Consider the following 27526-nt stretch of genomic DNA (forward strand, 5'->3'; position numbering starts at 1 on the left):
GAGATCTGCACCCACTTACACAACAGCTGAATTTTTCCATAGTGCATTAATAATCATCAGTAAACTATTAACAGAAATGATAGTTTTTGGAAGTTTGTCATAGTGTCTGAGGATATCCTGGGATGCGACCGCATTGTCTCCATTGTTAGGAGTTCTCTCATTTCAGGTCTGATCCTGAGGAGTTCTGAGCACCCACAGACACGATCAAGTTGTGATTGCTCAGCACCTCGCAGGAACAGCCCTTACTGCTCTGTGCATTCTCACAGGTAGGTAGCGAGGCACACGGTTTAATTTTATATTGCAAGGGTAATCAGGTAAAAAAGGCAACATGCGCCTTCACTGGGCTGGGGCTGGATCGGGTTGAGGGGAAAATTCTCCTGCCATCAGATCCTGTTGGCTGTAGATGGAACATTCCTATGGAAATTCTCTCATTACGACAGAACTTCTAGACTTACACTGAAAGGTATGGCACATGCTAGGTATTTTCCCTCCCAATTAAGGTTGTCCCTAATTCTTCTCCTTCTTTACTGGAGTGAACTACATGTGGAAGCAGGCTCTCAAGCCAAATGCCCGGGTGGTAAATAGATGTGAAGCACAGATGAAAGATATGGCTCCTGTTATTGCAGTGGGGTAAGGCACAGGACAGTGAGCCAGGAGACCTGAGTTTTGTTCCCAGCTTTGCTACTGAATCATTATGGGCCTCGAGTAAGTCCCATAACCTCTCTCTGCCTCAGTTTCCCACCTCTACGAGACTCACGATACCTATTTTGCAAAGTGCTTTGAGATCGACAGATGACAACTCTTGTAGATGTGTTCTGTACTCGTCATAAATCCAGTACCATTATTTCTCCACATACACATGCCACTGTACAGGGGAAAGATGTTTTGACAGCCACAAACACTTAAAAACCCCCCAAGGATTCTAGCATGAGCCATTTAAAAAAAAAAACTTGGTGAAATAATGAAGCCGACTAAGTGGGTCTCACTTCAGTGGGTATGTTGCTGAAAACAGGTAGCAGAGGGGAGACTCAGCTGAGATTTTAGAGAAGTCCCTAGCTCACCCCGGCTTCCCAGGGCTGCAGAATCCTGCTTATAGAGTAAGCTGCCATTGCTTTCTGTCACCTCTTAGGAAATGTGGTTGTGGGGGATTCCTGAAAAGAATAGGTGAGGGTAGATAGATAGGAATAACTAAAAGAAAATACAAATAATAGTCGCCCTACCTCTGGGGGAAAAATGTACCAGTGAAACTCCTTTTAGGATGACATTTTAGCCTCAGAAAAAAAATCCAGACTTTAGAAGATTCTCTTAATTATAAATAATGTTGCCACTTCATTTCTATGCTGTAGCCTCCCGTCAGCTTCCCATAATTAAAGGATGGGGATTGAGAGACACTACCACGGAAGATAAAAGCACCATCAGAATTCCCACCACTGCCGGATTCATTAGCTAGTCAACCTAGCTGACAAGTCTGTTACTTGAAAATTGCAGACTTCTCTCCCTCTCTGGTTGTGACATGGGGACTGCGACAGATATCCGTTAGCGCCAGGGCTCTGCACGCCTGGAGTTACAGCGCTAATAGGAGGGGAGGAGACTGTGCTGGCCTGTATGCGTACAGGTGCACATCAGCTGGGTGGTGTCTTGATGGCTGGAAGGAATTGTGTGTGCAGAGCGGATCTGCTGCAAGGGGAAAAGGGATGTTCACAGGACACATGGGAAGAAGCAAGCGGTTATCTTGAAGCTCAAGACAGCAGACGAGTAGTAGAGAGGGCCAAAGTCTGTTCCCTCTGTCGATCTCTCAGCAAGTTATAACCATTCAGATGATCATCAGCACCAAGGCCAGCTAGCAATCTGCCTTCTCCCACCTAAATGCCTCCTCTTTCTCCGTCTCCCCTTCCCATGTCCATGCGGACGCTTATACCTTCTCGGAAACAGTACAGGCTAGTGGACGAAGCATGAGACGGGGGAAAACAAGACACCTTGGTTCTATTCCTAGCTCTTCCGCTGACTTGCTGAGTGGCCTTTGGCAAGTCACAGCTCTTCTCTGCCTATTTCTCCTGTCGCAGGCAGGTTGTGGGGATTAACATTGGTTCAGTGCTTTGAAAATGCAAAGTGCTGTGTAAGTGCTAAGTATTGTCATTATCTTCTACAGCAAACGACCTCCTCCTCTTTATTCAAATCCCTCCTTAAAACACACTCCCTCCTGAAAAGCATTTCAGTGATGAACCTTCAGAGTGATCTGCAGCACTCTCACACTGCATCCTTAAGCTGCACAGCATGTGTATCTCAATGCTACTGTCTGTCTGATCCAGATTGTAAGAGATGTAGGGAGAGGGGGCCCAATTCTGCTCTCAGTGTAAACCCAGAGTCACCCGACGGAGGTCAGTGCAGAGATCCAGGATTGACACCAGTGATAGCTGAGATCAGAACCTGGTGGGATGTTTTTATGTTTGCACAGCATCGAGCATGCTGATGGCCTGCAATAAAAAAAGAACGATCCTCACTGATCCTCAATGGGCAATCTGAAGGCGTTGGGTAAAGGAAAGGGGAATGAGGAAGAAAAGAAGGTGGTTACAAGGGAAAGGAAGGACAGGAATCAGGAGGAGAGAAAACAGTAACTAAGCATGGAAAGGAGAAGGAAAAACCTGGGAGTAAGAAAGAAACGGGGAGGAAGTTGAAAGACCGAGGGAGGGATGGCTCAGAGCTAGGCCAAAGCACTTGGGCTATGTTCAGGAATGCCTGTCATTCCACACTCTGTGCCCACACGTCCGTTGTGGGCCCATCCACCCACCAGGAATGGGAAATTAAAACCATCCCTTCCGACTACAGCAAAATGCAACAGAAAAATAAGACGACAGTTCAAACTGGAGAGAGCTGAGGATTAAGGCTAAGAGCCCCGAGATGAGGGAGGATGCACCGGGGGGCGAGGCAGCCATGTGGCTTGCTTTGTGTATGAAATCCTCATTAGAGGCCTGTAAGGACATGAAAGCGGCTTTTCCTGTTTCCGGTCCCCAGCACCCCCAGGGGACCCTTACGGCTGGTTATCTGCTTTCACTGTCAGAGAAGGAAGTGCAGATTGAGGCTGTACACTAACGGCAGGGTTTTATGTGGTTACAGGGGGAAAAGGAGATCACACAGCATGTGTGCAGGCAGGCAAGCTGGGGAGGCAGAGATGAAGCAGTGCAACTGCTATTTGCGGGGACTCTGGCCAGCTGATCAGGAGAGGCATGGGCTCTGTTCTGATGGAGCTATTCCTCCAGACGGTGGACCCCTGTGCTAAGGATAGGCAGCAGGGATTTTAGACGCTCACTCCCGTTTTTTCAGCCCTTATGGAAACCGGTCAGGGGACTCACTTGCATGCCGATATAATTTAGTTTATACATCAATCTGCAGTGGGAGGCGTTCCACTTATGGGAATTTGAGTTCTTCTGACATTAAGACCAAGCACAAACTGGCCACACACGGAGGTAGCATCACCTGCACCACCTTTGCCAAAGCACCTTAGTCGTGGCCTGCCTTATTCCCTGATATTCTAGTTCTGGCCCCTCCCTACACAGCTCTGGGAATGCACCTCCCTCCTACCCGGCAGCCCCCCTGCTATTCCAGCCCAGGGGCCCACACAGCCCAATCTTGACCTGCAGCCTTTTCTATTACTCTAGTCCTGCCCTCATCCCTAGCTCTGCCAATTCACCGCAGTCCTGGGACCAGTACAAATTCTAACAGCCCTTTAGTCCTGAACTGCAGCTTTTCTCGAGTCTCGGGGCAGAGAGCCGACTGTGCCAAGCTCCTTCATATTCTGGCCACCATATAACTCATGCAAGACTAGTAAGCGCATGCCCCAGCAACTGTTTTGGAGGAGAGTTCACCGGGATCCCCTCATTCTACTCAGTATCTGGGTGACCTTCTTCCCTGCCAAGGAAGGCTGGATGCAGCTCCCTCCTGACCATTTGAAAACACTTTGTCTATCGTCTGGGAAACAAACTGCATAGCAATAGAAGCTGTTTATAGCCACTGCTGGTATGGGATCTCTGGATCCCTTCACACCAGTGTGGTGCAAACCACATGGCTGACCCATTCACTATGACAGCAGAATCCTGATTCTCCAAACCACCTGGGTAACAGCAATTATTATTGTTATTTGCTTGCAGTTGCACCTACAACATGAGGGGCACCTGTCAGACATACAGGAAAGGGAAGGCCGCTGCCCCAAGGAGCCCACAGTCTAAGACAAACAGACAAGTAGACTGATGTCAGGGATAGGGAATATTTGTGCTAAAATAAGGGCGAGTTTGACAGATTGGGAATTTAGGCTCTGAGGGAAGCCCTCATTAATCTTGGGCTACACGCGGGTAGCTTGACAAACAGGGTGGTTCAAATCATCAGTCTGTTAAATCAAGATCCCCTTGCAATTAACGTCAGATCGGAACCCACAGCTCCAAACGCGAAAGACATTAAAGTCAATGAATCTTCAAACCGCATGGCTTATTTAAACTGTTTCCTGCCCTAAATACTGACACATAGGATGTAATATCAACATGAAAGTACACAGTCCATCACCAACCCCAAGTCCAGCCAACGCACTTCAGCCCTCACCCAAGGGACAAGAGGAGCCCAGCCAGGCTGAAGAACTGGAAGCTACAGAGTGCAGTAAAAAGCATCTGTTTTTTCACTGAGCTGATCTGGTGTGAATTTACACAAGCAGCTCCCAAGTGAAGCCCTGACCTCTCCAGCCATCCGATCTCTTTGCCCAACCCACACCTTAAACCATGTCATATTCTAGCTAGAGCTTTGCTAACTCAGTGAAATTAAATGAGTGATTTCCAGCTATGAGTTTGTTACAGTTTCAAAAGGAAGAGAAGACTGCATGATCCTAACTTTGCCATAGCAGGGAGATCTGGATGATAGAATCACCCCTTGAGATGGTTACTCTTAATGTAGCTGATAGAAACCTCATATCGCTGGACTACAGAATGGAGATTTTATGACACATGTGCCTCTGATTACAATATATTACCGTTAATATAATGCCTTCTTTCTACTTATCTGTGTCTTTGGCTAATAAACTATAGAAGACCACCAGTGAAGAAGTAATAAAGCACAGCTGTTGAATCAAAGCCTGTTTCTAGGTCAAAGCGAGTTTGGGAGAGGCCGGGGAGAATGGGCTCTACCAGGGGAAACAATACTGAACTGAAACGAGAAGAGGATCCTCCAGGCAGCTTTAATTAATCTTTAGTTTTATCCCAGAAATGTTACTGGAGTTCTCAGCAAGCAGGCCAAGAGGAGGATGCAAGTCTGCATTTCCATAGTGCATCTCATTATTAGCCAAATGAACTCCCAGGGCTCTTTATCTTACATATGCACGTACTTGCACTTGTGCATACTTAGAGATAGGAAGAGGAGACGAGTCAATCCTGGTCACCGCTGAAATGCAGCCGCCACAGTCATGAAACAGGAGCCGTTTTAGAATGCACTGTAACAGTGCTCAACGGACAAGGGCAGGAAATGAAAAATGTCACATCCAAGTACCAGGGAAACTGAAGGAGACAGAAACAAATCACCAGAGCTGGAATATGTAGTCAGGACACTGGGGTAAACCACCGTCAATCCTACAAAAGTGCTTTAATGCCAAGTGGTCAGGAATTGCGTTTTACATCTCACCACCACACAGAGCTCAGCACCACGACCCTGGGGGCCAAAGGAAGAACGTCAGCTGAATCACCAACACTGTTTTCAGTGCGATTCTGGGATTTCTCTAGACCTCTTGCACCCAAATAAGGACTTGGCCTGAATCTACTTAGCCTGAAAGATGGCTACACCAGAACCCAAGATGGGATGGAAGGGATCTTCCTTGTGTGCATACATGATTATTTATGATTTGCAGTACTGGAGCACCTAGGAGCCCCAGCCCCAGATCGGAACCCCACTGTGCTGGGGGCTGTGCACAGAAAAAAAAAAGACAGTCCCATGGAAACCACCTGGCTAGTTTACGCTAAGATCTATTTCTTGACAATTAAATGAGATGGTTTTAATAGAATGCCAGAACACAAAGTTGCTGTATCTTTCATGCTGAGGACTATCTACCTAATAAGCAACACAATTCCACCATAGAAGGTTTGTTTTTTTTAATAATCAAGGATATTTGGTTATAGTGTAAACCACAAAAGCAAAACTCAAGTCACCATGTCCCCCCACAATAAAAATCCAGGGCAACCCTATGCACTGAGTAGTATATGTTGGTTTACCCTCAGACTTGGGATTAAACAACAACAAGCAAAAAAACAACCACCACCAAAACCCCAGATGTCAAATGTAAACTAAAATTGTTATTCAGCAATTTGCATCACTTACTGTCTTATTAAAGTCAAATGATTTTCCTTTCTCTCTCTCTCTCTCTTTCTGTTCTTGTAACAAAATAAAGAATCTAGGGACTTCTGAAGACATTTTGCTGCACTAAATGAAATTCTCCTTTTAACTTTTAGGGATATAGTCTCACTTACAACTCCTGCCAACGCTGGTGGGACTTGCACAGAAATGAACATTTAAGAGTTCCATGGATGACAAGATCCCTACAGAGACGATGCATCAGTGGGTTATGACACACTGTAAGACACATGGTAACTTCTTGCCGTTAGCAAAGTGTGGCGGGAATGCCATGATCCTGCAACAGGGGAGGTGCTATTCTCAGTGTAAAGGCACCAAAATGTCAAGTAAACGTGACTGCAGACCAGTGCTTTCAGCATCTCATCTTGGACTGACTGAAGCCAATGGAAATTCTGGCATTGACTTTAGTGGGTACAGGATCAGGCCTGAGAAAAGCAAACAACTCCTAGGGAGCCCAGCTTTTTTGTGTAAGCTCTACAGCCCATGGAAAGAAACCACACCAAATTCAACCCCGACCCCTGGCAGCAGAGGGTCAGGTGACTCATGGTCTGATCCTCATGGGATCCTTTCCCCCCCTGTGAAGGAAACTGTCTACAGAAAATAAGTCAGTGGGTGGCTTCTATGCCAATGAATTCATTATTAGACCTCTGCCTCCATGGTGAGCACCAAACACTGACTCAATGCCAAAATCCCCATGGAAATCCACCTGCCCGGCTAAGGCTCGATGGGATGCTTTTGCAGAGCTTCACAGATTCAGTTCCCTCAAGACTTTTATCTGTCTGTGATACATCATGTCATCTGTATTTATTTGTAAGGTCTTTACTTCCTAGCTTCTCCTTCAAATAAAGTTCAGGGACACTGGCGGGTCAAACCTGGCCCAAAATTTACGTTTTGAAAAAATGCCTTTCACTAAAATTAAGAGGAACAAAATATTTCTGAAAATTCCCCTTTTTACATTTACAAAGGAAACGTTCACCTCTAGCATCTGCAGCCCCCAAACCAGCAGCAATGCATTAGACTGTATTATATTCGAGGGGCAGCCGTGTCAGTCTGGATCTGTGAAAGCGGCAAAGTGTCCTGTGGCACCTTACGGACTAACAGACGTATTGGCGCATAAACTTTCGTGGGTGAATACCCACTTCTTCAGATGCATGCTTCTTTAGACTGCATTGCAATTTCCTAAGGACCAGAGACTGAAATGGATTAGAAATCAAATGACACTGACTTGTCCGCGGTCCTCCTTCAAGCCCAGAAAAATGTAGCAAGTAACCGACAGCATAGGTGGAGACAGGCTGGATGTTTTAAGTGCTTTCAAGTTTTTCATAACGTCAGGTGTTCTGTGAAACACAGTTAAGTGCATTTGGCAGACTGAAGTACAAAATCAGGAACAAAGAGATTTGGGCTCTTTTTCCAGCTGTGCCACAGGCTAACAGCCTGGACCTGGTCAAATCATTTAACCTCCCTGTGCCTCAGTTTTCTTACTGTAAAATAGGGATGATACCTTCTTGTATGGGGGCTGTGACAGATTATTTGATTTTGGAAGGACTATGATTTTAAACCTGACACTGTCCCTTTAAATGATGCACGTCTCTCAGGGACATGGCTACTGAGAGCACTTGATTCTGCGCATAGGAAAATGCTCTACTCACTTTTTCAAGGGCTCTATCACCGTCTTTTGGATCTGGTTCACCTATTGGAAGAAAAGAGAGTGACAAACAAATGTTGTTGAAGAAGCCGCTCTGAACTAAGTTATACATTTGTGCAGCGTCTTCCACACCAGGGCTCAGGCCTCGAGGTGCTACCAGAGTACAAATGAACAACAACGTCATCATCTTCATCAAATCCTCACCCCACAACCTCCTGTGCTCTGGTCCTGTGCTCCCAAACCAGCAAAGACGGGACGTGCTGTGAGGGCAGCAGTCTGGGTCCACAGTTGAGTGGGCATGAAAGAAAGCACCTCATGTTACGCTGTAGAACTCTCTCTAGTCAGTTTAAGGCAGGGATCTCAAACTCAAATGACCACGAGGGCCACATGAGGACGAGTACGTTGGCCCGAGGGCTGCATCACTGACCCCCCTCCCGCTGCCCCCACTCCACCCCTTCCATGAGGCCCCGCCCCTGCCCCGCCTCTTCCCACCCTTCCCCCAAAGTCCCACCCCAACTCCGCCCCCTCCCTGCCCCAATTCCAACCCCTTCCCCAAATCCCCACCCCTGCCCCACCTCTTCTCCACCTCCTCCCCTGAGCGCACAACTCCCCGCTCCTCCCCCCTCCCTCCTGGAAAGCGCTAAATGCCGCCAAACAGCTGTTTGGCCGCGGGAAGCGCTTGGAGGTAGGCAGAGGAGCAGGGACGCGGTGCGCTGGGTGGGAGGTGGGGCGGCGGGGAAGGGGAGCGTGGTGGCCCCAGGAAATACTCGCAGGGGGCGGGGGAGCTTGGTGGGCTGCAGCAAATAACTCCACGGGCTGCCGCGTGTTTGAGACCCTGGTTGAAGGACTAGCCCTGATTGACTCCAGGTGGAGGCACATGTATCTCTTCTCATCTGAAGTGTCCCAGGATATGATAAATTAATCTGGGGGCCCTGCTAGGGTGAGAGAAGAAATGGAAGGGGTAGAGGAGAGTTCACCTATATGGAGCAGACACACACACAGAGAGCACAAGTTCCCATCCCCGCCTCCTCCCCACTTCAGTAAAACCCACGCTCACCTTCTCTTGGTTGAAAGAGTCCATTCTCTTCATGGCAGTGTCCAGGGCTGTTACCATCGCCAGGAAATTGGGGTCTTGCTCACAGAGCGGGTTGGACAACAGGTCTGAAGAGATTTTCACGGCTGATTTCGACATGGCTGCAGTACGATGAGACCCAAGAGCATGCAAAAGAAGAAGAGAAGGTCTGTCAGTGACACAGAGTTGCATAACAGGACAGGCACTTGCAAAATACTCCAGCTTTGCTGGAATTAATTCATTATCGCAGTTCTACAAAATACGGTCTGGGACACAAACCTAAATCTTCAGCCACTAAGGCAGTGAGTTCGGCACCTAAACTTTCCAGGGACACAAGTTGGAGGCTAAGAGAGAAGATAAAGAGAGAGGTACTGATTTTTTCATGTAAACACTGAGAGAATAGTTTTTATACAGCTTAAGTGTGGACCATTTAAATGCAAGATGTGATGCTGCCAGAAATAATACCAGACTAACAAAAGCATAACTTTCTTTTAAAAGTAATGTACATGGCTTTTTTGACTTTTTTTTTTAATACGTCTGCCTTTTTTTAACAGACTATTAAGCATTGCTCTGTCTCATTGTAGCTCCTCCACAATGAGAAAAAGCACAGTCCATTAAGTCTTCCAAAAAAGCTTTACAAAGATATGTACTTTAAGTGGATTTAGTGCTGGGGGAAAGGGGCCAGACTGACAGGGTTGGAGAAGGAAGATCTTTATTCGCCTGCAAAACAGGTACAGCGTGAGCAGTAGTAGTGCAAGCTTGTCACCAATGAGCCTGAGTTTTCTTCCAGAGGGAACCATTTCCTTGCAATGGGTCCTCAGCACACCCCTCCACAGGCAAAGACCTCTCTGCTGAGACTGCCAACAAGAGGGCCAGCTGCTGTGGCAGTTGTGAACTGGCCACTTGGCCACTGGAGAGTCACAGAATTTAAGGCTAGAAGGGACCCCCGGGACCACCACTGAACTCAGATGCAACTTTCATTTAATCAAGCCCCTTTTGCTCTCTTTCAGATTTACAAGCATCTCTTCTTTTCTATCCGATCAACTGGCCTCATTTTTCAACGAAGAAAATTCAGGACAAAGACCCTGCAGTGGGTCCTCCCCACACACACCACTGTAGAAGGATAAGATGCGAGACCAATGAAGAGTTTGTACGGCAACAGGCTGAATGACATTCACAGTAAAATAACTGGAATATAACGTAGGAAGATGAATAAAACGGAAGAGTCAATATGTAAGTAAAAATAGTGTAGCTATCCAGAAATCTCTGTCTCTTTTCCCAGTAATGTTGCTGTAAGTTATTTCAGTTAAGGATCTGAAGGCCAGACTCTTTTGTACAGTAGCTCAGAGGAGCTTTTTCAAGACTATCACTGTACAAACTTTTAATGTCTGAATTAAAGTCATCCTCAATAATGGGGCTTAAGATCACAATTTCAAGAGATTAAATGCTCTGATTTAAAGGTTATACACAATTATACAGAAAGCTCAGAATTCAGCTCAGTCCAGAGTGAGACACTCACTATGGAATAACAAAGCTACTGTGTCTGACTATATTCAAACATTACGGGTTTAAACATTTAAACCTTTAGGCAGATGGGACAGAAACCCCATGAGAGACCACATCTGAGGAAGAATTTGTACCAAAATAGGACTGGGCTAAAAACCGTAGAACTCTTTAGGGGGAAGAGAAATTACTATGTGCCCCCAAAATGCAGGCAGCTGGGACTTAATACAATTAGGATAGTGAGTGATGGCAGGCAATGGTCAGACAAATTCTCAGAGGCTGGGAATCAAGATTCCTGGGTTCTAGTCCCTACTCTGCCATTGATTTTGCTGTGTGACTTTGCGTAAGTCATTTCTCTCCTCTCTGTGCCACCGTGTCTCCATCTGTACAACAGGGGGAAGGAGGAGGCTTGGAGGAGGAATTGGTTAAATGTTTGCACAGTACTTTGCAAATATAAAGTGCTGAGTATTATTAATATTAGAAAAAGTGACCTTCGGCTATCGCTGGTTATTCAAAGCAAGATAAAGCTACCATTTTATAATTAAGGGAACAAGTGATGGAAATGCTGAGTGACCCTTAACCACAGCACAGCAAGGGTTGCAAATAATTCTTATTGAGGTTTGGATCACCTTTCCCAGCCATGCTGCTAAAGCTGGCAAGGCAGCATCCAAGTCTCCCAGGAAAACTTGTGCATCTGAGAAAGCGTCCGCTTATTTCAGAGTGTGTATCTATTGTTGGCAGAACATGGAGGCTCGATCCAGGGCTGATTAGATCAAACATGCTAGCGAATGTTTACAGTCCGACTGAACGATCAACCCCCTCGACGCTCAGAAACAATGGAAGAAATAAGACACGAGGAAGAATAGCAGCAGAGCTGATGCACTGCCAGACTTCTGCTGGACATGGAAACTACACATTAGCTAACTACAGTTATCTCTTCATCTCTCTGTTACTCAGATATTGCAGGGCGAGGGAAGCCTCCAGAGGTCCCGAATGCCGGTTCACGCATTTGTCCTCCGTCCTCTGTGGTCTGGGACACTCTCTATTCACTGGCACCCAGTTTAAAATTCTCCCCTTATTCAGGATTTCATGCCTTTAAATGAGAAATCAGCTCATACCGGATCTGGCCAGGGCCTGGGCTAATTTACAACTCTGCCATGAAGCAGAACGGAAAAGGAGAGTCCTCCCACAGCTCCTCTGGGGCTTGAAATGCTCCATATAAAAACACCCACTGAAAGGGAGGGGAGGGGAATCCTTTACAAGGAAAAACTTGCCAGAGGAGCCCTGATAATGAACAATGTCCCAGGGAGAGAAGCTTTCACCTTGGAAGGAGTTTTTTCTTGCAGCATTTGTTGTTCATGTCTATGACGGTGCTGTGTATGTAGCTATGTATCCCCCTGCCCTCCTGCTGGCAGGCAGCAAAATGTGGGTTCTTTTCAGCATACCTCTCTCTTCATAAATCAAGTCACCATGAGGTGCTTGTGGAGATTGGACCAGCCCTCACCTGCCTATTCATGTAATTTGCCTTGGCTCCAGCGCCCAGTGGGCCAATAAAAATAGAGACTGCTCCAAACTCTGTGCTGCAAAAAAGCCATCTCTGTTTAAAACAGCTCTTTTCTGCATGTTCCAGAAGGCTGCTCAGCTCGCTTCAGTAACTGGAAATCACTAATCTCCACTTCCCCCAGTGTCTCTTCCTTCAGATTGTCTAGTCTTTTCATCTTACCCATGTTTGTTAAAACCCTGTATTGTGTGATGCGGTCAGATTGGGTTCCTATTGGAGAAACTGCTAAGTGAGTAGGCAGGACCCCATGTGCAGGAGGGACGCACACCTGCACAGCAGATGTCACTCTCTGAACTTGCAGAAGCAAACAGCTGGGGCAGTGACATGAAGAGACTACTTGTTTATTGCTTCCTACGTAGCCCACTGCAGCCAAACCAAGCCAACTATAAGGCAGAACTTGCAGGGTTACTCTTACAGGTGAGCCATTAAGTTGGCAAAGTTAACGAAATACAAACACTTAGCACTTACACAGTGCTTTACAATGTCTCTCGCTAAGTGAGGATACAGTGACCAACCCAAGGGGACCTCGTTCTCAGCTGGGCCCTTCAGGCGCTACCCTAATACAAATAAGAATTATCCCAAATTTTCAAAGGCAGAAACTGAGCCACAGAGAAGCGAAGAGACTTGGCCAAGGCCACACAGCAAGCTAGGGTTCAGGAGAATGAGGTTCTATTCTTGGCTCAGCCAATGGACTCACAATATGACTCTGGGTAATTAATATTTAGGAGCCCCCAAGAGGACTGTCTTGTAGTTAAGGGACTGAACTGGAACACAAGCGACCTGGGTTGAGTCTCCAGCTCTGTCACAGGCTTCCTGGGACCCTGAGAAAGTCACTTACTCTTTCAATGCCCTGATTCCCAATCTATGAACCACATTCTTACATACCCACATCTGCATCTGTGCTCTTCTTCATGTCCTTCTGCAGTTTCTTGGTCTGATCTTCCAGCCTGAAATAGGAAAGAGTAAGACTAACTTCTGAGTCTTTAAAAAATAAACAAACATATACATGAGAACTATGCCAACAGGCCAGCTGGTAGTTAAAAGGCAACTGGACACGTTTCTATTATGTATAATGCTGTTTAATCGTATAACTAATTTCAAGTGACCTCCCACATCTCCAGATGACCCTTATGTTAACTATAAAAGTAAGAGTAAAAACGTATCAGATATAGGTCCATACAATATAACAGTTACAACAACTTCAACATTAGATCTTACAAACTTGGATGGTTTTGGACTCCTTGAAGACATTCTGGAAATTTTATTTTCTTTGCTTTAGAATTGTAATAAAACTGTCAATACCTCATGACCCCCCTGCTTGCCTTTCATGGTCCCCCTACGGGTTGCGACCCACTGACTGAGAAACACCGATCTAAACCACCTTGAAATTACAATGCACTAAGCGGGAGAACAACAAGCTGCTAACAGAGCATTAGGCAAGCAACACAAGGAAAGATGCAACGAGACTGAGTTGTGTGAAAAGCAGATCCATGGTCATCTCCAAACTGGTTAACACTTACTGCTGAAGTTTCCCATATTCCCTTTCAAAGTCTTTCTCCACCTGGGGGAACGAGAAAGAGAAACCACGTCAGCTCAAACGCATTAGAGCACAGTTCAAAAAAATCCACCCAACCCCCTGTCCTCCCAGCGGAAAGTACGAACTTGATCTGCAAGTATCAACAGATACATGTCAAGCTATTGCTATTTACATAGTGTCAACAGCATGCTAGGCACTTTAGAAAACAAACATGAGGACAACAGGTAACATTTTCAAAAGCACCTAAGCCCCATTTTTAAAAGAGATGTAGGCACTTAGGAGCCCTAAGACCTAGTCGGTACTTAAAATTTAGATCAACCTAGTTACATCACTCATGGGTGGTAAAAATTCACACCGTTGAGAGCCGTTGTTAAGCAGATCTAGTCCCGGGTGTAGACATGGCTAGGTCAACAGAATTCTGCTGTCAACCCAGCTGCTGCCGCTCGGGAAAGTGGGTTATTTATATACATGGAAAAACCCTTTCCATTGATGTAGGAAGCATCTAAAATACAGTGCTTCAGTAGCACAGCTGCAGTGTGCCACTGTAGTGCCCGTAGCATAGTCATGGGCTAAGTCTCACTGGACTTCTAAATCACCTGGATGCTTTTGAAAATTTTACCCAAGGTTCCTGCCCTGCTGATATTACAATCTAAATACAGAGCTTGTTTCGCTTGTAAACTACATAAGATCCAAATAAGATCTGAGGCCTAAAACCTTGAAAGTATTTGGAGTATTAAACAACAAAACAAAACTTTTGATTTTCGGTGGTTCCTCCTCATTTAGTTGCAAACCGATCACTGGGATTTCAGATCAGGAAACATCATGAGTCTTCCTACACCAGCAACATTCTAAAGTTCTGAGTTTCATTCTAAGGCACCAGGGGAACTGTCGAAAGGTGGTGATATGAGTGTAGTGTATTCTGTGTAGTGAAATTTGTCTTCAAGAAATACCCAATGGACCCAAGTAAGTGGGTGCTTTAGCTTCTCCCAAAAGTAGAAGCAACACCCGGGGTTTCTGTTACTAGACAGACCACACCATTTTAGAGCATTGCCACCCGCTATGTCAGTTCATTCTGAGGACATGCCATGGCACATGAACTGGAAACTGACAAAATAAATGGAGCCGTTCCAAAAGCACACAAAGGTGGCAGCCGAGCAGGTATAAAGACACATGAACACACATGCATCCGCTTTACACAGCCCTGCTCAGTGTTTCAGAAGAGGAACATGTCATATGAGAAATCTTTCTGCTCGGGGGTCCAGAAACACTGTGTGCACACGTTCACCCATGGTAATGGAGAATGGGATTGGGGGCATGCCTCTCTCTCTTCCGACATCAAATTTAAAGGGCTCCACACTCCCCTTTGCAAATTATTAAGTATCTATCTTCTCTGCATGCAACTGTTTTGGATTTCTAGGTCACTAATATTGGTTCTTCAGACTTCAGTAACAGGTATTCTGGGCTTCCTCCTCCTTTCCCCTTCTGATTTGCCTCTGCGATGTGCCCCAGCACTCCTCCCAACTCCCATTCTAATCCATAGGTTCTAATCCACCACAGAATCCGGACTGCTCCAAGCCTTAGACCTGAAACTGGGTTTGAAGCAGTTCAAGCTCCACGAGAGACTGCACAACTGAAGGAGCGGCAGTGGCTACTGGCTGCTACAGCTGAGTTCTTAGATTAACTACTGTGGTTGTCCCAAAGGATTGGAAATTTTGTATTTTAGCACTTCTTTTCTGATCACTTCCTATGAAACTATACATTCTCTGCACCATACCCTCTGTCTCCATCAGCTCACGTAACCAAAGGCCCCTTTCTAAACCTCAAGATATCACTGGGTCTCCATGCCCCCCCAGATTCTAATACATGATCCTATTACAAAGAAATCCACCAAATCATGGGGTGACGAGAAAACAATTTTATTATTTTAATTACAGTAACATTCTCAGTGTGCTGGGCACTTTCCAAAGAGATGAAGATAGAGTAACTGCCCCAAAGAGTATACAAGTAAAAAAAAAAAAAAAAATCACCCAAGCAGAGACGTATTCTCCGAATATGACATCAATTACTTCCTATTTCAACCTGCTGCCTGACAGAAAACCTCCGATGAGATACGATACTCCACGGTGCTCTCATTCCAGGTGGACTGTTTTAACACATACTTTCCACATTCGTTCCACATCTTATCAACCAAATAAAGCACATGGATTTCAACTGACCAGCCAAGAGTAAACATGTACTTTTGTTGTCATGGGATCAAAACTGGGTTCTTTTTTGTGGTTAAGCTGCCACGCTATTAAACAAGCAGCAAAGTGTTGCGCTCAGCCAAGACTAGAATGAACCAGAGTATTTTTTTTAAAATGCACTCCATGCTGCTCCAGGCATTCGAGACTGAGACTCACAGCAGCAAAATATAGCTAAAGAAACAACAACAGTTAATAAAATTCCCCCTTGGTTTTCAATTCCAATTGCTCTAAGGCCAACGTTTTAAAGTGGAGACCTACAGGTGTAAATGTCACCCTCATTTTTTGCAATCCCTCTTTCTTAAATATCTTCTTAGTTTGCAGGTTCAAATCCACCCAAAGTCAGTAGTGACTGAGTCACTGCAATCTGATGGCTGTTTGGTGGGTAGTGAGTTTGGTGAGCTTCAGTCAAATTCCAAGGGGACACGTGTCCAGACCAACAGAGACCACTACTGCCGGCACCCACGCTGGCTGTCTCTGTAGACCGAAAAGCTCCACAGAGACTGATCTCCCCTTCTCACTGCTAAAATTGGTCCCTCCAGGACAGGGTGGATCAATGAGGGGGCAGCTTGCATAGCCAATGCCTGGTTCACAGCTCTGCAAAAATCCACGACAGCTGGTGGCTTCAGGTCAGGTAACCAGCACATAGTAAAATCACCCTATATTTCTATGGTTGTTCCGGCTGTAAAAATAACCCCAGACTATTGCATTCTATTTATATGTTTATGTGAACTGTCCTGGTTGCAAACCAAAGGGCGCCGGCATGACTCAGGCTTGAATCCTTTGACGGCTGATGGTATTATTCCCCCTGTTCTCAGCATGAAGCTCCATCCCATTGCGGATATACTATTCAGAAGAATTTCCCTTTCGTTTGGTCAGCTATCAGTTCTTCCTAGGCTTAGTTGCAAGGGGTGGGGTGGCTCGGGATGAAACGGAATGTAAAGATGCAGAGCAGTTCCTGACATTTGCTGATTTACCCCTTCAATTCTCCCCTCTACCTGCAGTGCCTCGGGGTGAAACAAAGGTATCTCTCAGTCTATTTGATATGAGGGAGGCCACAACTCTCACACAGAAGTTACTTTTCTATGTGGAGTACACGTGTCCCTCAAACTCTCATCCTGTCCTATCTTTCTTGGGTTCCCTGCCTAGTCGTCTTGTGTGCACTCTGCATATCAGGGACTGAATCCTCTTCTTCACAAGGCAGCACATCAAACACCCCTCCCTACTCACATCCCCAGTGACATTTATAGAGACAGCTGCCCAAGCCTTATTCTTGCTTCACCCCCACAGTAACAGTTGGCTACCAGTCACTGCATTCTGCACACCCATGTGCCTCTGCTAGCTACTATTAATTATTATTTCTATTACAGTAGCACCCAGAGACTCCAGTCGAGGCTCATGGACCATCACGCGACACAAATAAGTCCCCTGCCCCAGAATGCTCACACTCCGGGGGTAGGTAAAGATGCAACAGGTGGCTGAAAGAGACAAATGCAGTGGGCTGCAAGGGAACGGAACACCAAGCACGTTATGCATAGTACCCAGCAGTTTCGGCTCGGGTGACCAAATGTCCCGATTGTATAGGGACAGTCCCGATATTCGGGGCTTTTTCTTATATAGGGACCTATTACCCCCCCCCCCCCCCACCGCGTCCTGATTTTTCACACTTGGTATCTGGTCACCCTCGTTTCAGCTCTCACTTAGATTTCACCAGCCTGGAAACTTAGTGGCCACAGGCATCTGACATGTAAAGCAAAAAGCTACTCATAGAGTTAACAAATTAAAAATAACGAGTACTAGAGGTACTCTGAAGAAATGAAACCAGCTAGGTAAGTTTCCACAGTCAAATAATTCCTCCCTCCAATCCACCTCACTCACTTCTGGAAGCTTGAAACCAAAATCTGTTTTCCTTAATGAAATGCTTTTTGCTCCATGAACATTGGTTAGTTATTGTAAGATTGCTCCCGAGTGCAGACCTCGGACTTTTAACTGAAGTGCTCTTTAAAACTCCCCAGTGAATTACATTGACTTTGTAACAGATCCAAGAAGGGGTCAAACTTTGGGCTTTCCAGCCATGATAGAATCTTTGTAACTCAAAGGGGGGGTCGTAATCAGCAATGTGGTAGAGAGGAAATGATGCAAGACCGATGAGCACCACAAGAGGATGGAAAGGCAGTACTGTGAAGAGCCTTCTTACTCTCCTGGAGGAAGGGTGCTATTTGATTTCCACATGGCGTCATTCCATTGGACTCAGACTCCCTTAATGGGATTTGGCAACAAGAGGGAAGAGAAAAACCTGTGTAGTTAAGCCAAAAATGTTATTATAACCACAAACTTCTGCTGGGTATGTGCCATCCCATCAAACACAACAAAGATCCCACCTAGACAATGCAAGTTGTGTGCATAAATTGGGTGCAGCAGAACAATTAGCACAAGACACAATAACCCCTTTGTGTCTGACAGTCGAGTACCTTGAGCCAAAATAATCGTGAAATGAAGTGAAGCCGGAATACGAGCCTGTACACCCATGACTGGGATTTTGTGGACTTCGCAAACCAGCAAGCCACACCTACCCATCTTCTAAGTAAGGCTATGGGTGGATAAGCAGTGCACAAAATCAATGCTGCTCATATGCCATTCCCCAAAGAGCATCACATGCAGCTTCAGAATAGAGGGCGGGGATTCACCCCACCGCAGCTTTAATGAGAGGGGGTGGAAGGGAGAGTGTAATAGACGCAGTCACCTAATTCACCAGGCCCGTTAATTTCATCCCACCAATGCTGTTACTCCCGTATTAGAGATTTAAAAGGTTAGTCATGCACAGTGGAAACTAAATATGGCAAACTTGCTGTGATGGAATTCTTGTTATAATGAAGCTCAGTTATCCCAAAGGTCTCAGGGGACACCAAAATCTGTGGCTAAACAAGGGAGCAGGGTCGAGCAGACTCCGAAGTCTGCAACCCAGGTTTGTGAGCTCTGGAACACACACACTCAATCCTGCCCAGCCAACTCCCTCAAGGTCAACCAGCACCGCAGTGGGGGAAGGATACACCCCGAAACTGAGCAGACTGAGGGCGGGGGAACCCCTGACCAACTCGCCCAAGGTTACTGGGGGAGGCTATGCTCTGGATCCCCCTCTTCCAAGAGAGAAAATGAGCTGACTGGCTTCCCTTGCTTTGCCTGGCAGTGATGGGAGGCTGTGCTCACTGTGGAGAGGCACAAGCAGCCATTCTTTTCAGCCACCTTCCAACTCAGATGACCCAGTCCCCACTGAAGAGCCTGGTACAACCCCAGGGTGACACAGACGAACTTCCGTTAGCTGGGGCCGCACTGCAGCTTGAACAGTGTAACCTTGTGCTTAGAGTGAACTTGTCCTGGGGGTGGAGGGGACTGTCTCCACAATAAGAGGCTTCCACTGCGTAGTGGATTTAAACAATAAACATTCTGCACACAGATATAATTCTAACAGGTTTAAGTCCTATCGCTGGGCATTAGTTTAATTGGGCTGCGTTATTATGTCCTCTATCGTTCCCCTGACAGCAGGTCCTCTCTGTATATTAGATCCTCCCACCCAATCTCCTCGCCTCTGTACGAGCTCAGTGCCAGACGCTCTTTTCAGGGGAAGGGGAGGGAGGGGAGATTATTCCGTCTGGAATTGGATTTGCCCAGGTTTAGGTGGAAACAAAGTAGTACCATGCCTGAGGGGGCAGGAGATCACTTCAGTTCACCAGCTGGTATTTCCTACAGGGGTTTCCTTCTACCTGAAGAGCTAAACTGTGGCTGACACTTTGCCCTTCTTCAAAGGATCAACAGCGAGTGGGCACAAGGAGTCGTGACTAATTCCTACTGCCGCCCAGTTTCCAGTGCTTCTACTCGTACTAGAGCCTTTTAATCACAAAAGCTTTGGTGAGCGAAGCCTGCCATGTCAGAATGATTCTGTCTCTCTCCCCATGTTGGAACTAGCATGCTCTGGTGGGAGCCAACTGCTAAATTCTGACAACTGACTTTTTTTTTTTTTTTTTTTGTGGTACAATCTTGTGAGTGGGAGAGCCTCTCCATAACCGCTTCCCTTTTGATGAGCTCTGGATGGAGCCCTGGAGATGCCACACCTTCCCACTTCCTGCAGCAGCCTCCAGAGGCCAACATCTGGAATAAAATGGAGAGCTAAAGCAGATTGTACTGCTGTTCACAAAAGCCCGCACAGATGGAACGTCTCAGCCTGCAAGGGGGAGGTAAACTCGGAGGTCTAAGCTAACTAGATGAGGTACAAAGCATCACTTCCATACCCTGAAACTAAGAGGAGTATAAATCTGAAGGTCAGGTTCTCAAGGGAGATTGGTAGTTTCCTGTCATTTGTTCTAAGGACTTGTTCTTTGAAGGACTGCACTCTGCACTTACCCTGTGCAGTTACATTGCTCCATGCTTCCTGTTTGGCACACATCTGTCCCAAGAGTATTGTTACAATTTACAAGATGGCATAGTGGAGGCCAGGTAAAAATTTCCAACTCTCTCCAGGTTACCATGTCATCAACATTCAAACTCTCAGCACTTCTGCTGAATTTGGGAAGCGGAGGGACAGAGGAAGAGCAGGGGGAAGGGGAAAAGGCTTGGAACCAGTAACAGTCCTGGATGAAACTTTGCCCCTTGGATACGCTGAACTTGACAAAAGGTTTTTATTTCAGAAATTACAGCCCATGACTGCCAGTTTATCTCTATTTGTGGATGTGCTGGAGAAATCGCTGTAACTGGATAGGCAAGAGGAAAATGGCTACAAAAGCTCAGGAAGGAACTGGAGAGTGATCTCTTGGATTTGCCCAGGATATACTGTATCTCCACATTGAAAGTCAAGACCCAGGGAGCTAACAGACATCCCCATACTGCCACCATCCAAAATGCCAGGCACAAGGCATACCAGGAGGGAAGAGTGTTAGGGCAGAATCCACTGCAAACTGAGAGCAAAGAGAGATCTGGAAGGTTCAAATATTAACTCTCATTCAATCTGAGCTCCTGCTCTACCATTAGGAGGGCTAGCTTCAGAGGTGACGGTGGAGACCTTGGTGTGTGGCACTATGGGCAGTGACATAGGTTTATGTCGTATAAAGACTATCAGACAAACTGCATCCTGAAACACTTTACACAGTTAAACAATACGTTACGGCACAGGGAAAGGGAAATTAGCAGGTGCAGACAAAGAGAATATGTACTCATATGAGACACAAAAATCAGATGGGGAGGAAATGTCCAAAAACACTGTTCAAGCCATCAGGAGACGCAGAGAAGAAGGCCCTTGTGCCAGCAGAGAAGAAACCAGTGCTAGATAGGTGGATGGAGCAAGTAAGGAAGTGAGGGAGTCAGGATCTCTGCGATCCGATAGAGAAAGTCAACGAGGGATTTAAAAACCAAAAAAAAGGGTAATTTTGAACTGGATCTTGAAATAAAAAGGGATCCGGTGGATTTGCCTGAGGCTGGGGGTTGTATTTCTTTGCAGAGAGCAGCATTCAACACATGATGTCTGGATCACTAGAACTTGGGAAGACCACAGAAGAGTGAAAAGGAGTCAAAAGCCCTGATTAGGGTTTCAACATTGCCGTTCTTTAAGAAGGTCCCTTGCTTAAATTTTGCACTGCCAGTTTGAAGCAGAAAGCTGCCGTTCTGCAGCACCACAGAACGACACCATCCTTTAAATAAAAGATTACAGTTCATCAATATTGGGAAGTGGCAGAGTAAACCCTCCGTCTCAAGGGGAAACTTCATGCCACAAAAAGTATCTTTGGCACCTTAATACAAGTAACCCACGCAACTGAAGGAATTAGCAGTGGTGGGTGTCCCACAGAGGAAGGATCAGGAATGTTAGTCTGTACAGGGGATTAGTTCACCAATGCAGTTATAATTATAAAGCCAATGTCTCTGTCACACTAGCGATCAGGACGCTTCTTTTAAAGCAGGTACGCAGGTTAATTCAGGGATTGCTACTGTGAGCACTACAGCTTTCACAGGACAAGGACCATCTGCTTAGGCAGGGAAAATACCACAGCCAGCTGCAAGAAACAGCACTTGGGAAAGAACTTTCAAATTCATCAGAATACAAAATGCTTTTTTAATTTTCTTTTAAAGCAAATGCTGTGCAGTACAAATTAATTCATGCCTGAGTACTAAGCATCTCAGCCTCCTCTGATAAGCTTTCCTTTGGAAACGGTTATATTCAGCGATCTGAACCACTCCCCCTCCTCCATCTGCTCAGAAAGGATGAACAAACAAGCCATTGCTGAAAGAAGGAAGGAAGGAAGCATGTTCAGTCATCTCCTAGGAAAACTGTGCCAAAATGAAAGAGCCCCCTCCCTTAACAAACAGATCCTGAGACCAAAATACCGCATGTAGCTGGGACTCCCCCTCACCCACAGCACAAGGATGTGATGGTCAAACACAGCAACAGGTTCTGCTCACTCACACTCCCCTCGCACATACACACACAAAAATGGGACGAATCAAAGTGCTGGCTTGACTCATCAGCCACATGATCACAGACTGGATCTAAAAAGGGGGAATTGGTTTACTCACTGTCTTGGGTACAATCTGTTTCTTGGGCTGCCCAATCTTGAACGGAATCCTGGAAAAGGAAGGAGGGAGAGATATGGAATATGTAAGCGAACAAGAATAGCTGGCCTCACATGCGACAATGTCAAAAAACATGTTCCCCAAGCTCTTTCGTAGAGAAGGATTTTTGGATGCAAGCTTCAGTGGAATAACATCCCAGATCCTGGTACTACTTTCAAGATAAAGTATATCTCCCTTTGGAGTCGGCTTCAGCTCTGGCATCTGTGATCTTCCCAAACAGCAGTGCCAGCTGGGTCTCCAGCAGTGAAATCCCCCTTTTTCCTCCAGTGTCCTATTAATACAACTAAGGGCTCTAGATGTCCAAGGCACTCCTTGGCAGAACAAGGGTCTGAAGGTTGTGCAAAATTTCAAAAAAAGTCTGAAAGGGGAGGTGGGAGCGGGAAGGAAGGAATCAAACACTACAAATATTTACAAAGAGAACCTTAAATGGGGGGGGGGGAGAACGACCCTCAAAAACCACCACCCAAGAGTCTAGAGTTTTGAGCTGCTTCAAAGGATTTTTCTTACCACAGCTGCAGGGATGGCTCACCTGCCAGCTGAACAGCCTTCATTCGTAAAAACCTTAATATGGTTGTGAGTACAAGCTGGATGAGCTATTCCCCCCCGCCCCCCCCTCACATAAGCTAGTTGGAAGGTGAGAGTGCTCACTACGTATCCATTTTTGGCTTGGTCAGATTGTTGTAGTCATAATCATAAAGCAATGAAAATAATTAAGTTTCTTTCCCCCCTTGATAACCAAAGTAATAAAAACACAATAATTCAGCCATTGCTTTCAATGTATGAGACTAATTTATGTTGTCTGGTTAAAATTCATGGTCCATAATGCTCCCAGTTTATTCTAAACCCAGTTTACAGCATATTCTGCTGATGTAGCTAAGGGGAAAATTCAGTTATGTCTTTTAAAAACAGGAATAGCCTTATCCAGGAATTTCCAAACTAGAACAGACCAATGGTTCATCTAGTATGGTATCTTGTCTCAAACAATGTTCTGTACCAGATGCAAAACAGAAGGTGCAGAAGTCCCCTAATGGTCCTGTGCAAATAGTAGCCTCTCTCACATTTTTTACTAAAATTGATTTTAAAAATCTAATTTAGTTTATATTATTGAATCTCTTAACCGGTTCATTTTTGTCAGTATTGCAGAGTGCAAATGGTTAGTCAGTTTCACTACCGTGTCTAATCAGTTTCACTTACAGGTTCCCATGCAGGGTTGCAAAGGTTGTTGAGGAAAGTTTTAATTCAAACAACTACACTGATTTCCAATGATTATTTTTAACCCTGAAAACATTATTACTACCCTATCGGTTTTGTAAAATCTCTTATCTACAACAACTAACTTTTAGGATTAAACTACCAGTTAGAGACTTCTCTCTGCAGGCACCACTCCACAAACACCATACCATATGAGACAACACTTAATATGGGAATGACAGCAAAAACAAGATCATCCAATGACCCAATTCCCCCTTTGCTTCATTTCGGCCAACCATAGTCAAACCAACGGTATAATTAGTAACCAGTAATAAACCTAGACTGCAATCCATACCTCCTGAACTGACCATGGAGTAAAAGTCAACATTAGTCACAAATGTTTAAATTTAATTTCTGGAGTACTTCCTGTTTATTGTTCTCCAGCATGGCTGATGTAATTTTAGGCTATTAACCCTTTCCAGTTCCACTGGCAGTCACAGCAACCATGAATCACACTTCTTCTATAAACAAACAATTATCTAGCATATAATTAAACTGTCAATAACTACCTGTGGTGCCTTACAGGAAGGAATAGGAAATTAAAGATTTTTCTTTTTTCTACATGGGTAAAAAGTCAATAAAAATGGGGCAACTCCCTTATTACCCTCTAGGCACTGGTCATACTATTGGAGTCAGTATAACCAGGTGCTATCTTTCATTAGAGCTAGTCATCTGTGACAGTGTAAAAGGTATTCTGAGGGGATCATTAGAAATCTGCATCAGTAACTGCCCTCAGGTAGAGGCCAGGAACAAAACTGGAGAACTGAGGGGGAGCAGTGGCATGGAGAAGAGGAAAACTAGGACCAAATACAGCTTCCGGTGTAAACAGATGCAACACCGTGGCTGAATTTGGACCTGCTGTGCCGAGCCTGAGACTGGCTGATAATATCTTGCAGCAGGCATTGCTGGGAGTTCCTATAGAAACGTAACACTGGAAGATGGAGATTGCTGGCAGTAAGTGAAAGAAGCATGTATAAGTCAAAGCGTAACCATTTGATCTCCTGTGAAATATACAACATGCAGCTACTAGAGTGGCACCCTGAGGTCCCATGCATCACTGACACTATGCTGAAGTAATCAGCTCGCAAACACGCACCTTTAAATACTTTGCCCTTCTACATGACGTTATAACAGAGGATCTCTGAGTGCTTACAAACTGAATCTTTATCTCCATTTTACAGATGGAGGACACTGGTGCACAGAGAAATGAAGTGATTTACCAAAGGTCACAAAGTGAATCAATGGCAGACAGGAATAGAACTCAGGAATCCTTATTCCCAGTCCCCTGCCCTAAGCATTTAAATAGAGATATTATGGTGAGTGGTGTTGTATCGATAAGAGGAGGTGGGGGAAATTCCACCAATGGCACCCCATTTTAATGCATTATTTACTATTCATGTTGCACCATGAATCGCACGGTGCATTACAGAAGAGAGAGAGAGGGACCTGGTCCCTGCCCCAGAAACTTTACAGTCCCAGCCAAAGAACAGTTAACACTGTGCACGATTAGGGATAATTGTTTCTCTGTTGCTAATGATTAATCTTAGTTAACACAGAAACGAACACAGAATTTAAATACAGGCCCCTTACAAAGGCTCTGAACCACCACCAGCCAGAGAGGACCATTCAAACAGAGATGCCTCCAGAAAATTAATCTGCAACAGACAGAGTGGCTGGCTGCAAAACGCAAGGAGCAGCAGTGAAGATAGCTGTAGTTGTGTGAGTCTCTAAACATTTGGTTGCAGCGGTTTTGGAGCTATGCTGATCCCAGGATACGAGAGAGACAAAGTGGCTTAGGTACAGAGTTGCCAACTTTGGTTGGATGAATTCCTGGAGATTCATCACATGACATTATCTTTAATTAAAGATGAATCTTTAATTCCTGGAGGGCTGGCAACCCTAGTTAGGTAATATCTTTTATTGGACCAACTTCTGGAGGTGGAAGGTACGAGATTTTGAGCTCCTTTCCCCAAAGCTGAAGAAGAGCTCAGCGGAGCTCGAAAGCTTGCACCTTCCACCAACAGAAGTTGGTCCAATAACAGACATTGTCTTGCTCGCCTTGTATTACTAAAACATGACTTTTCACCATTTACTTAATCAGACTTCTTTACCCAATACAGCTTTGCACTCTCATGAAGTATGGGGGCTTCCGAAGAAAAGGCAGCCGCTCTGGAAAGTGTGTGGGGCATGGGGAAAAACCCAACTGTCAGTCTTTATTAAAGAGCACGACAAAAGAAAATAAACTCTAGTAAAACAAGGACACTGGAAACTGACCAGACTAAATAACAAGTCATACTAGAAGGCCTGGATCCTAGTGTTCTAAGTCAACCAAGACCAGCAGCTGAGGGTGCAGGCAACTGGTAGTTTATGTAACAACTAATTGCAAGACGGAAGGGGATGGAGGAATCCGGCCTCAGACCAAGGGAGTATTTCAGGTCTTCTACAGCACCTGAGTAGCCTGGTTGAGCTTAAATTGTCTCTCTCCTTCCTCCTACCTTTAACCTGAGCTGACATAGTCTGCTTTAGCACTTGCGTTTCTTCTCGAGCCGAACTAGGATAAAACAAGAAGCTCAGGTCAATTAATGGATAATGGGATCAGCCCATCCTGTTTCAGATGGCTCACTTTTCTTTAAACTACTCATTACATTTATGCAATGAAGGGCAGTGCGGGATGTGAGCTACAAGATATTTCAACTCCATCTCAGTTGGGAAGGAAAAGATTTTCACATCCAAAAAGTTCTGCGTACAAGGAAGAAACGAAGACTATTTTCTTTCATAGCAAAAGAAAGTCAACAGGATGTTCAACAAAGCTACAAATATACTTTGAAACAGCAAATATCTCTATCAGCACCATGATGCCAGTTGGTAATTATGTCTGTCTCAGTAAAACCTTTTTAAAAAACCCTGTTCATATAACTATTTTTTTTAAAATGCTATTTTATATTTTGAGACAATTTTCCTGCTTTAATATGGCTCAGTGAAAAAGCAACACAAGAAAGAAGAACAGAAAGAATAAAGCAATGAAGTAGTAAGAAGATCAGAACCACTGATCTTAGCTGAGATTTTAAAATAAATTGACACACCCGCAGCTTTGAAATGCAGTTGCAAGAAGCTGCTGGCAGCAGAAAGAGATGTGCTCCAACAATCTGAGCACAAGCCTGAGAACCAATAACTCCTCCTGGGTTCTAATCCCAGTTCGGACATTCTATTGCTCTGATGCCTTGGGCCAATCATTTCACTACTGTGTGTCTCAGTTTCCCCGTCTGTGAAATGGGGATAATATTATTACCTGATACAGGGGGATGCACAAATTAGCAGCTGTCAGAGTGCGCTGTAAGATGAAGAACTCCAGGTATTATTAGTCCGCCTGGATACCACAGCGATGAGCATATCAGAAATAGATCAGATTGACATACGGCTCCACATCTTTTACTATGTGTTACAGAGCCTCCTCCTGGTGTGCCAGAGCCGCAAATGCTACCCTAAAAACCTGAGCACGTTTCCATACAGCCTAGAGGAGAAACCTGGACTTGTGTGTGTTTCGGTTCTATTATTTCTGCTGAGCGAGAGAAAGCTGGGGTTGTGTTTGGGGTGTGAAATCCCTTGAAATCATGTTCATAAACAGTGTGGGCACGCTGAGTCAGTCGGAGCTTTCCCACTCTGAAGAGCTCTCTGGTCAGATACAGCCATTTAACTCAGCAAGCCACAGTAACGGTAATGCCAT

At 45.3% G+C, this 27526-nt stretch overlaps 1 protein-coding gene across 1 annotated transcript in view; it reads right to left on the reverse strand.

Annotated features, from left to right (window-relative positions):
* BIN3 (bridging integrator 3) overlaps window positions 1–27526 on the reverse strand; it is a 55838-nt gene that overhangs the window by 15781 nt on the left and 12531 nt on the right. The window contains exons 2-6 of the mRNA XM_074940257.1: window positions 22495–22543; window positions 13680–13720; window positions 13045–13106; window positions 9081–9217; window positions 8028–8068 (exon numbers count right to left, since the gene is read on the reverse strand). Coding sequence (XP_074796358.1) covers window positions 8028–8068; window positions 9081–9217; window positions 13045–13106; window positions 13680–13720; window positions 22495–22543 — 330 coding nt within the window. The remainder of the gene's footprint in view (window positions 1–8027; window positions 8069–9080; window positions 9218–13044; window positions 13107–13679; window positions 13721–22494; window positions 22544–27526) is intronic.

The sequence above is a fragment of the Natator depressus genome, chromosome 26 (assembly GCF_965152275.1).
Source record: "Natator depressus isolate rNatDep1 chromosome 26, rNatDep2.hap1, whole genome shotgun sequence".
NCBI lineage: Eukaryota > Metazoa > Chordata > Testudines > Cheloniidae > Natator > Natator depressus.